The 11828-nt window shown below is 40.5% G+C and overlaps 1 protein-coding gene across 1 annotated transcript; it reads right to left on the minus strand.

Moving 5' to 3' along the window:
• Positions 1-348: 348 nt before the first annotated feature.
• On the minus strand, positions 349-11276 carry shrprbck1r (sharpin and rbck1 related). The gene is made up of 14 exons (XM_044040255.1): positions 10565-11276; positions 9832-10006; positions 7245-7322; positions 6884-7025; positions 6689-6779; positions 6241-6562; positions 5948-6039; positions 5641-5811; positions 3940-4100; positions 3399-3510; positions 2587-2766; positions 2169-2267; positions 1637-1780; positions 349-1531 (listed from the first exon to the last, which is right to left on the minus strand). Exons 1-14 carry the CDS (start codon positions 10844-10846, stop codon positions 1451-1453), a joined length of 2130 nt encoding a protein of 709 aa, XP_043896190.1. The 5' UTR covers positions 10847-11276; the 3' UTR covers positions 349-1450.
• Positions 11277-11828: the final 552 nt, after the last annotated feature.

The raw sequence follows: 11828 nt of genomic DNA on the forward strand, positions 1-11828 counted from the left end.
AAATTATGATACTACCACATACCTGTATTTGTAAGATTTAGTCCATCCATCCATCTTCTACCACTTTATCCTCCACAAGGGTCGCAGGGGCTGCTGGTGCCATTCCCAGTTGTACACGCTGAACAGGTCGCAGTCCATCACAGGGCCACATAGAGACAAACAACCATTCACTCTCACACCAAAGGTCAATTTAGAAAACCCACACACACGGGGAGAACAAGGGAGAACACTACACCAAATGTGTGGCCTGGAAATAGTGTGTGTGATTTAAAGCACACTCCCATACATGAAAACTGCTTGGCATTTCAGATCCGTCCAAACAAGACACCAAAGTATGTGCAAAGAATCTTAGTTGAAAGGTTATTTATTGATTAACCGATAAGGCACAGCAGAATATCAGCAGCAACACAGTGCTGTGATGGGAAAGAGAAAATAGTGAAGAATTCTCATGGTTCCTCAGTTGTGGGGGGGGGGTGTGTGGTTACGGGCATATATCTTATTTATATACTGTCTGGTGAACACAAGAGTGTCGTTAATGAAGATCACTCACTTTTATCCTTGAAGGTGACAGCGTGAAAATCCATTTTTGTCTTAAAGAAACAAAGAGGAATAAGAAAATAGTCCAGTAACCTACTAGTATGCAAACATCACCTGCATCATATCTGCGTTCCATAACAACAGACAAACAGAAACAGAAAACAGTACTGAAATGAACGTGTGACAATTCACCAATACACTTAATACACAGTGGTTCAACAACACATCAGCGTCAGACAGACACACACTCCTTTTAAACTTCTTTGGTGACAACGTAATGCATCGGTTATGCAGACACAATAAAATACACAACGTAAACGTAAGAATAGCTATGCCAATGCAGAAAATTGCACATGAAGGACGCAACAAGGATCTTCCGAGAAAACATCACCATAAACACACTGCTACAGCTTTTTTTGCACAAAAATAAGGTCACTTAAGTTTAATGCATCCTGGTATGTAACGACCAAAACGGCACAAGAGACATATCTGTACCTGTTTTGTTAAATTTGCAGTGCAATCATTCTTGAAAAGGCACCAAACACACACACACACAAACTAATATTATTTCCCCACATAGCTCTGCGCTCACATATCATCATTACAGTCAGGTGTGATTAAGTAAGTTATGCTGAACACTGAATTGTTACAATCATGCAGCTATTGTTTCCTTGTGTGGGAGGCAGAGCTAAATGTCAACCTATTACTCGTGTCATTATGATTACAGTGAAAAGCCCGCAGCATAGACCATTGTGCCAGTAAGTGAAGGTGAGAAATGTGCTAAACCTCCACTTACAACAAGTATGATGCACCATATGTAACAATTGTAAAATTCCTCATTTTATGTCTTAACTCTTGTTAAATTAGGGACCAGTTGTGTGTCAGTTTCAGTCAAACTCTGTTTGTCAGATACTCAGTGGCAGTTTTGACATTTAGGATGGCATTTCTGATTGTTGACGTTGCAGCGACATCCTCCACTGGTGTCTCCAGGGCCCTTGGGAAAGGGAGAGAGTGTGAATCTTTCTGTGGATATTTCAATATTCCAACAAGATCCTACATCACTGTTTTAAGAATCCAGAGGTTAAAGCAAATGTCTTACTCTTGGCCCCCAGCGAGGCCCTCTGGTTACCCAGCAGATCTCCGTGTGGCAGACGGTGCAGCGAAGCCAGTCACATCCATCCCTCTTCTGCACAATGATGCCACACTGGGGACAGTGCATCGCCTCCCCCGACTGCACCAAAGACTGTTTTTGGAACAAAAAGAAGCGTAAGAACGAGACCGGTCGCTCAAGAGGAAGAAAGAGAGTTGAGAGGAAGTGGCAGATGTCACTTTGAGTTTGATGTATGTACATGAAACACAAAGGCTTCTGTAGAGAATACGATTACTGTACATTTCCTGAAATGTGTGTTTTGCTTGAGCATCCGGGCTGTGTACCTCTCTTGTTCTACATTCTTATTCTCTTCGATTTTAATTTCTGTCTGTTTTTGAGATTTCTTTCATCTCTCCTCTTTCTCCCTGCGAGTGATTCTCTCTAAAGTCAATTCTACGTACACTTTGTATGTAGCAGCAGCTCTAAAGGGCTGAGAAAAGATCTCTTCCTCTTCACTGGATGCACATCATTTAACACTCACCTTGAGTAGATGTGTGGTTCTCCTAGCAGCAGAGTCATTTATAGCACGGGCTGCAAGATCATCCTGGTACTGCTTACAGTTCATTCCCTCGTGGATAGACTGAAAAATATAGGAACTTGAAACATAAAACTTGTTTTTCTACAGGACCACAGCAGACCAGTTTCTTCCTGCACCTACAAGTAATCTCGTCTAGTTCTACACAAAAAATAAATTGCAACACTTTCTCAAAATCTTAAACTGAAATGATTTTGTTTTATTAACCCTTTATTAACTGTACATGGTTTAAGCTTCACCCCCTCACTTACTGACATACTTTTAATGGACATATAGAAACCCTGAGCCCACCAAGACAATTTCCTAAAAAACAATGCAGGGAAACAATCGAATACTTGTCTATATATGTATATATATCTCAAACCTTGCAAATCAGACAGTTGTGTTTCCCACAGACGGGGCAGTGAAAGACATTGACCGTGTCTTCGTACACACACCAGCCCCGACAGTCTGGAGTGGCACAGTGATAGCTGCCCTCGCAGCGAGACTCTGCCACTGACAGACCTCTCTGCAACCAGCGCTCATACTCCTCGGCTGACACCAACTGTAAAGCAGAGAGGGAAGCGACACCTCGCAACATCAGGGTTGGAATGCAGAAGTGTGAATTACAAATACGGCAAAACAAGGTGTGAATCTGGATCTGTGGCGACTGTGGACACTAGAAATCGCCTGTAGGTGTGAATGAATGCTTGCTCGTGTCAGTGTGTTGGCCTTGTGATGGACTGGTGTCTGGGGTGAACCTTACGTCAGCTGGGATTGGCATCAGCGGACACGTGACACTCACGTGGAGGATAAGGCGGTAGGTGATGGATGATACCAATTTATGATATAAAATATATCTTTTCTATTTTCATCTCTGTATTAGTGTTCACCTTGCATGAATAGGGTTGTTGTCTATGTCTACCTGTTAACATACACACATAGGCCTCCTCTGTTGGATTTAAACATTCCATATAAAAGTAGTAGACCTCTTTTCACACAGGACACAGAGGCTACAGTATGACATCTGCCTTCATTAGCACAGTTTATTGACTATAAACACAGTAGCAGAGCAGTGGTGTTGAGAGGAGCTCATTTAAATATTTAGATGATTTAAAGGGTGCCAATAACTAACAGCTTAAACACTAAAGTAACATGGTGTGTATGAGAAAAAAGATGTTTGTTGGTGTAACTCACAGCTCTGATCTCCCTCTCCTGCAGGAAGCACGTACAGGAATATGTGTCATCTCTGTAAGGACAGGACACCTCGGGTTCCTCACTCAACATGATGACTGAACGTAAACACTCCCTGTGCAAAACACAGACACAAACAGGCAAAGAAAGAGTAAGTTTCAGTTTGTGCAGACAAATACTGATGTGTTTGGCAGGAGCAGGTCTCTCCAGTACACTGCAAAAACCAGCGCCTTTATATAAAGAATTAAAATGATTTTGACAAAAATGTGTCCTGACTGCAGCACAACAACACAATGGTAACAAATGTAACCTCAGTTCTATGAATTCCGGTTGACAACCAGAGTATAAAGTGTGAACCCTGTGTCATGACATGATAGTGTAGAAATAATCATGTGGACGGCTGCAGATGTTTCACCACAGATTAGTAGTAGTGACATTTCTGCCCAGGAGGACTGAATCAATCTTTAAAAATAAAAGTGGACACAAAAAAATATAACGAAACAAGAAACATTTCTGACAGGGTTGTACTCCCCCTGATTCTTACCTACAGAAGCAGTGAAGACACTCCCTCAGAAGGACTCCTTCTCCAGGCTGCAGGTCCACATAGCAGATCCGACAGTCCACGGACTCGGGATTAGGCACCAGATCTTGACCATCCATCATCATCAGCTTAGCAAAATTCTTCCTGCGCTCCTCTTCCCTTGCCTGATACGAGGAGCAGTGTTATTGTGAGGATTAAAAAGTAAGCTCCACAAATTAACTCTTTATAATAACAAATAGATTAAACTGTCATGAAAAGATTCAAATGCTTTTCACTCAACCTAAACAAGCACATGTTGCTTTCACATGCAGACACACAGTGTGTATAAACATTTTATTATTACACATTTTACAGATTATATACAATTGAACAGTGCAAAATGAACAACTGTGCTATTGCATTCAATTTAGTGGAACCTCTGCACGTCGCAAGGTTATTAAAGAGCTACCAATGTAAAAAGTCAACAGTGATCATGATTATCCAGCTCATCGATACAAAGAATAAAAGTGATTCATAGTCTATTAGAACCTGATAAATAATCATCCACATGGCCAAAACAAGCTAATTGTTGTATGTTTATGACAAATAAAAACAGCGTCATTAGAGTAAATGTAAATAATGGCATCATAAGGTCTTTCATCCCACCATAAAAATCACCCATTTTCATACAGTTGATCTGCTGTGAGTAATTATGAACGTGGCAAAACAGGGAAGCACCTAAACCAATACTTATTATTCATTTGGACATCACTTAGTAAAAAATAAGTGCTAGACAGGCTGGGGTGGTAAGAGTGCATCTACTATACATTCAACTTCAGAATACAAAAAAAAAAAAAAAGAGTACCTGCTTTGTACTCTAGACATGCATAGAGACATAGGCTTGTGCATTAGAATTATTGTGTGATTTAAATGCAAGTGTTTGAAATGAGATCCTGATGCTACAATGTCAAACGCTGTGTGAGTGTGTTCAGTAGTCCTGGTCCAGGTTATACAGGAGTGAGTTGTTTTGAGCCCCAGCACTCCTCAGCACCTCTCTTCTCCCTTTCTCCTTCAAAAAAACAGAGACAGAAGAGAAGAGAGTCAAGCCGAGAGAGTCTGCAAGTTTGAATTCAAATGTCAGCTCGGAATTAATGTCGTACCTCCAGCTCGCCATTATCTAAGCCTAAAAAGGTTGATTTCACATTTGATCCCTCTACGCGATATGTGAGGAAATAAAAACAACTGTCTCAAGCTCTCTGTTATCCTATCTATCACACGAATCAACATGAAACCAGGTTACTTCTTTCATCTGTTTTGACAAGCACCGTCACTTGTCTTGCACGTTAACTGTTTTGTAATGTCTTATTTGTACAGTGTTTTAGGTGTAATGTCAGGTATTCTGTTATTTAGATTATGTCCATTGTATGGCTTTGCTTAACCGTTTGTTGTCTATTGTGTTGTGTATTGTTCTGCAGCTTTTGTAGCACTTTTGCCTAAAATTATTTTGCATGGAGAAAATAGCATATTTAACCCTGTTTTCTTTTTTTTTTAACAAAGTGTTGTTATTTGAGCCCCAAGCCTGTTTCATGTAATCCGTCCCTGAATGGTCCTCCAGCCACTTAATTTATTTTGAGCTATAACGAATTGTTGCATGCTTATAGGTACAGAGAAGGGGTGCTTGTGGGGGTGTGGTAGTTTCTGCTGTGTATGTGTATTTGTTCCTACCTGCTGATACTGTCTGATAGCCTCCTTCTCCTGCTGGATGCGCCTGAGTTCCAGAGCGTCGGGTCGATATCCACCCGGGATGACGTAGTTCTCTGGTCGGTTTGTGCTGCAGATCTCGCAACCTGGCCGAGTTGGTTTGTTAATGTAAGTGCAAGAGGGGCATGACCAACCCTAAAAGAGAAAAAAATTTATTGTTTTCAATATTTGTTTCAGTAACAGCTTATTGAAGATTTGTCGAAGACCAATCTGTCCAATAAAACTGTGTGAATTAACACTAGAAGGTGCTTACTGTTGCTGCTGTGATTACCTGATGTGAGGATGTGATGGGGCTCAGTGCTTCATTGAGTTGAGGCATCTCAAGGTTGATGAGCTCTCGGATCTCACTGACGTTTCCTCTGTCTGAAAGAATACAGAACAAAGAATCTAGTGCTCCGACATAATTTCATACCTTGTGTCATCACAAATAGGTCTACGCCTATGTCAACATTGTCCATTACTATATTTTCATTACTTTGAGTAGCAATAGCCTGTAGTGGACCCCACTGTGAACTTGTGAGAGGGATCATGAAACTGAAACTACATTCTCATGCTCTCACTCACCAGTGTTGCTGCTAGTATGGAGTCTTGGGGGAAGGGTTGTGTATGGCCTACGGTCCTGAGATGAGGGACCATTTGCAGAGGTAGAAGAGAGAGGAGGGCTGGGTAACGATAGCGATGGAGGGCTGAGGAGAAGGGCACTCTCCTGGTCCTGCTGCAGGACTTGGAGTGTCAAGCGAGCATGACGGGCTGACAGGAGGTACAAGAAAGCTGTGTCACCATCCTGACGGACACCATATGAGGCTAGAGATCGCTGGTTGCTGCACAAGCACTGGCCAATTACCCAGCGCTGCACCCGAGGGTGAAAGCCATACTCAAGAAACATCTGAGGTGGTAATAAAGGAAAGGAAACAAAGAATGAATGACAATGGAAGAGAGAAGGATTTTTTTTTAAACCATGCAGAATAATTTGTAATGGAAGGTTTCAAGGAGAAACACTTGCAAGACTAACCTGCTGTTTCAGTGCTGCAGTAGTCATATGTGGGAAGACTTTGACAGTAACACAGCAGGATGAGGAGCAATCTTCAACTACAACAGCCAAGCTGTAAAGTAAAAATGAATACTTGTCATCAATACAAATCTATGTACATTTCACCTTATTTCAAAATGAATGACCATAAAGCAATAACGACATTAATTTCCCTACCTAATTTCAGTATCATCGTGGTCTCCAGAAGAGGGTTGAATCTTGAGCACAGCATGTTGTCGTGCGAGCGTGGACGCAATGTCGGAAGCAGACTGCATGTCACCTGCTTCTATGGCCCGGGACAACTCTATGCAGGTGTCCTCTACGGATGGATAAATGCATACATGCACAAGGAAACACAGGCAAGCCCACACAGGTGAACATACATGGATGGCAACTTTGTTTAGAAAGGATGTTTTCATATGAGGCTAACAATGATTCAATGGTGGCGTAAAATGAGTGAGAAAATGAAAGAATTAGTTACATCACATATTAACAAAAAGGTTATTTATACCAAGAGGAAAATGTTCAGTGGACACACCTGTTTGCTGCAAAGCCAGTGTGTTCTGAGGTTGAAGGGCATCCGGGGGACACTGTAGACCATTAGCATAAGGGGCAACTGCCGATGAAAGACGTTGAAAAACACATGTTTAAATAGAGTTTATTTTATGGTTGCATCTAGTTTTTAGTAATATAAAGAAACAAACTCTTGTGCACCGACATTGGCTTTCTAGAAACCATACTTTCTTACTTCTTCTAATATTAATCATTTAACTGAGAGGTGTGATGCTGCCCTCTACAGTTTAAAGCTCTCAACAGCTTGCAGTCATTCAGCACATTTTAAAGGTCTTCTTCTTCTCTAGCTGCACACTGAGAGGTATAATGCTGCACTCTAAATTTCTTAATTAAAATTCACATTTCAAAGGTTCTTTATCAGACACCTGGGTACTGTCAGTGACCTATAATATCCTCTACCTAATGTACTTCATACCCAGGTGAAAGTTACACAACAGCAAACTGAGAGCAACTCCCACTTACTTAAATGGTTTACAGTTAGATCTGTTGAAAGACAGATCTGTGTCTAGTGACACTGGGCTAATTTGTTAACTATGCAGTCACTTTCACAATCTGAATCAATTTTTTAAATGCCCCAACAGGCCCCAAGAAGAAATAAGTGCCCAGTTGTTCAATTACATCTTGGTGGACTTAACCCACACAACTATTTACATGTTCTTATGTTTTTTATCTTATTTATTAAGGTCTTTTTAAGTCCAGTTTAACTGTAAAGGAGATTATCAAGGGATGCTCAAAATAGCAGCATTTATGGAAATAGACTATTATCTTAGTTGAGAATATGGAAGCAAATTAATATCTCTGGAGCCAGGGAACTGGTCTTGTGGTATGAAAATTCCATATGAAAGGTTACAGGTCAGTGAATGAAACAAGAAGCCAAACTTGACTCCAGTGGGCTGGACACATTGTAGCCAGGAAGTGCCGAGTCATGTTATTGCCCAATGTTTTGAGTAGAAAACATGAGCCAAAAAAGGCGATGCTGATCCTTAACATACTGACCCTGAAAATGGCGACAGAGAGGTTTATCGCCATGATAGGGAAAACATTTGTGACAATGTTCCCAACAGCACACACACTCGCACCAAGTAGTGCAATAGACACTTGGAATGACCCTGAGCATGCACCAGTGGTCCGATCTGTGCCCACGAGAGGCTATTTGACTGTGTCTGCATTGTCCATTCTTTTCTCCACAACAAGAAACAAGGGACTAAGTTTGTATTACAGCTACAGCTGCTGTCCGGGTTAGGAAGATTATGGAAGGAATATTATGTACATAAGGACAGGCCACTTTATTTTCATTTCCTCTCAAGTCAAAATATTAAACATGGTATCAGTGGTTGAAACAGACACTTGGGATGTGACTAGCATTGCTCCAGGCCAGTGAAAGGCTCCTCTGTTCAAACAAATAAATAAATAAGTCGGTTCACTACAGGGCGAATGTTTCTCCTGTGGTACATTTGGAAAGTTCAGACATCACTTTTTTATGTTTTTTATGTTATGCTTAAACTGTCTTAATCATTATCTTCTCCTTAATCTACTGTGGCATTCCATTGAGGACAAAGCAACAGCAGAATTTTCTGAAATTATTCACAGGGAAAACTAAAATGTCACACTGACATAAGTCTTTTGTTTAGTTCTTAAATAAAGCTTATATGGTAGCAATGACAGCCTTGAGTGTTCTTGGGTATGATAAGGAAAAGTTTGCACACCTGGATTAAAGGGTTTTCTCCCATTTTTCTTTGAAGCTTCTCAAAATACATATAAAATATATATGTCAGATACATCAGTGGGAAGACAATGTCAGATTTTGGATTAAGTTCAAGCCAAGACTCAAATACACTCAGTGTTAGGATGTACCTATGTCAATCCTACAGTATCCTAGCTGAAAGTTATTTTTCTGTTATAGGGATGAGCATGAATATTCGATTATTCATTTGATATAAAAAGTCTGTCAGTTAATGTGACTAATTGTGATTACATAAAAAAAAAAGGTCTTAAAAATATCTTTCTACTCCAATGACACTTAATTTATGGTGCATTTATTATCACAAGGTGACAGCAGAAGCAACCAATTTGTGGAGAGTATTTGCTGAAGTGATGAAATTTAATTAATCTTGAAGCTGATCCTCTAAGATCCTCACTGTAAATGCCGCAAAAGAGATACAAATTTAGAAGGGCCTTGAATGCATCTTCTTAGCTGCTTATTATGGCTCAGGACAATGTGAACCCTGATGCTTTTGAGGCCAAACTGGTCAACGTAACCCATCAAGTTCTTGTTTACACAACTTATCAACTTTAAGTGATAAGTAATTCTGATGCCAAACACTTGTGCATGTCCCTCATTAAATCAGTGGAATTTACAACAAGTTGGACACGGTGCAGAGACATCGCAAAGATGGTTAAAATAAAAGAGAGGCTATTGGGCTATATTTCAGAATACTTATGACTTCATAAGTTTTTCTTTCCTAAAGTTCTGTTTTGTCTTCATTATTGTGGGGACAGGGTTGTAACAAAATGTGGCAAACCTATAGGGAACTAATCCTATATGTACTGACCTCTATGTGCCTCTCTCAGTGATGACATCACCACAGTGGCCCACTCTTGGGCTTCCTGCTCACAGCGGAAATTAAAGCTGATACGGTCATGAGGTGGTGCTACCAAACTTAGCTCATGGCACTTTGGAGACTTCACCTCATAGTTCACCGTCCTCAGATCAAACTCAGCAATGGTCTGGAACGAGAGGAAGAGTGAGAGTGACAGGAAATGAGGAAGGATGACATTATAAAGAAAAACTGATTTATATACATCACTGCATACGTCATTTATCAATATTTTTTTTTAACTCCACATTGTTGTAGCAAAGGGGAATAATGATGCACCCTGTAAAGCAAATATCTCTAAGGTGGCAAAATCTGGATGTATATTTTAAAGCAATTATACTGTATACAGAAATACTGTGGTAGTACATTCTATTTCTGCCAATAATTCTTCAAACATTAAAATCAAAAAAAGGAAAAATTGATGATCTCTCTTTCTAATCTCCTTTTTGTGACTTTCGTTCTTTGATAGTCTACACTGGTCTGAGTTATGCGGGGGTTTGATGGGCGTTGATTGGGCGTTTACACTGAATGTATTGACGAGAGTGACTACGTGACGCCTTCTGTGTACATTTAAAAAAGTTCAGTTAAGTTTGGTTGGTTTAATAAACTGGTTGTTGCAGGCGCACACACCACAACAACAAGCCTAGCACACTCCCTCTCTCCACTGCTGTCGCTGCTGTGCACTCACCGCACTCCGGCCAGCTTCGCTGTTGTCCTGGAGCGACAGCCGGAATTCCCCGGACTTTCCCGGGTCCATGCTGAGTAGAAGGCGGAGTGACTCATCACCTGCTCCCGGTAGACACAGCGGCCGTATACCAGAATGACACACCGACACCCGAACCGAAATTAGCACCGTTTGGCAGCCGAGCTGCGACTGCGAGGCCCCACTCTGAGCGGGGAGGGCAGCGGACTGGTCCGGTGCGAAGCCGCGGTTGTTGTGAGGAGTCCAACCGTCTGAACTCAGCGACATACTGTCCAGAGACTCATGGAAAAGACAAACACAAACACGTCCCGTCCCGCGGTGTCTCTATTCTCTTTTTCGATATTTTTACATCCTATCTCGCTGATAAATATTTATAAATCTCGCTGTCAACAGGAAACAAGTGCGTACGAGTCAGTCAACTGTTTGGAGGGACTTGAAACGATAGAGGTTTCACTTCTCCCTACTTCCGTTTTCGCTTAAGATTCGTTTCCGTTGAATTTAATCTTTCTCCCTCTTGTACCACACATTAAAGGTTCCATTAAAAGTATCCTTAATCTTTATAACGCCACGGTTGTTGTACTACTTAGATGCTAAAGAGGAGCCAGAGCGTATGTTTTCCCTCCGTAGTGCTCATGCGTCGTCAGCAGGGTGACGTAAGCTGTTTTAATATTTATGACGGATCAAGCAAGGTTTCAAAAAGGAATTATTAAATGCATTTTTATATATTTTACTGGAACCTCTTTTTAAAATGTGAGAATTTAGACAACATAATTCAACTTTTAGCATTCAATATTTTTTATGGCTTATCTTATTCCCCTTCGGCAGTGTTTGATTTGACACAGTGACATCTAGTGGTCACGATTCGTTAGAGCACCTTTATCAGTCATGAAAGATCTGAAGATTTCTCGTGTCTCACCTAAAATGTACAACTTCTTATTTGACAATATATCTTTGAATTATTTGTCTCAACTGAATGATCACTTGTCAATAAAATATCAAAATATGGTGAACAATGTAGATCATTGTTTCACAAACCAATAAATGGTGTCCTCAAATGTCGTGTTTTGTCCACATGATATTCAGTTTACTGTCCTCCAGAAGCAAATAAACCAGAAAATTAAGGAGATGAAATCAGATAACTTGTTTTTAAATATATAAAAATAGTCAAATGGATTAATTACATATCAAAATATATGGCAACTAATTCAGTAGTCAATTATTGCTGTTGTTTGTGTAACACATGATCCAT

Source organism: Solea senegalensis, linkage group LG1, assembly GCF_019176455.1.
Source record: "Solea senegalensis isolate Sse05_10M linkage group LG1, IFAPA_SoseM_1, whole genome shotgun sequence".
Lineage (NCBI taxonomy): Eukaryota > Metazoa > Chordata > Actinopteri > Pleuronectiformes > Soleidae > Solea > Solea senegalensis.

Coding starts and splice junctions, on each gene's coding strand:
- shrprbck1r (XM_044040255.1), bottom strand. CDS start 10,846: ATGTCGCTGAGTTCAGACGGTTGGACTCCTCACAACAACCGCGGCTTC. Junction 10,007..10,564: donor GCGAAGCTGGCCGGAGTGCG/GTGAGTGCACAG, acceptor CTCTCGTTCCAG/ACCATTGCTGAGTTTGATCT. Junction 7,323..9,831: donor ACTGAGAGAGGCACATAGAG/GTCAGTACATAT, acceptor TTTCATCGGCAG/TTGCCCCTTATGCTAATGGT.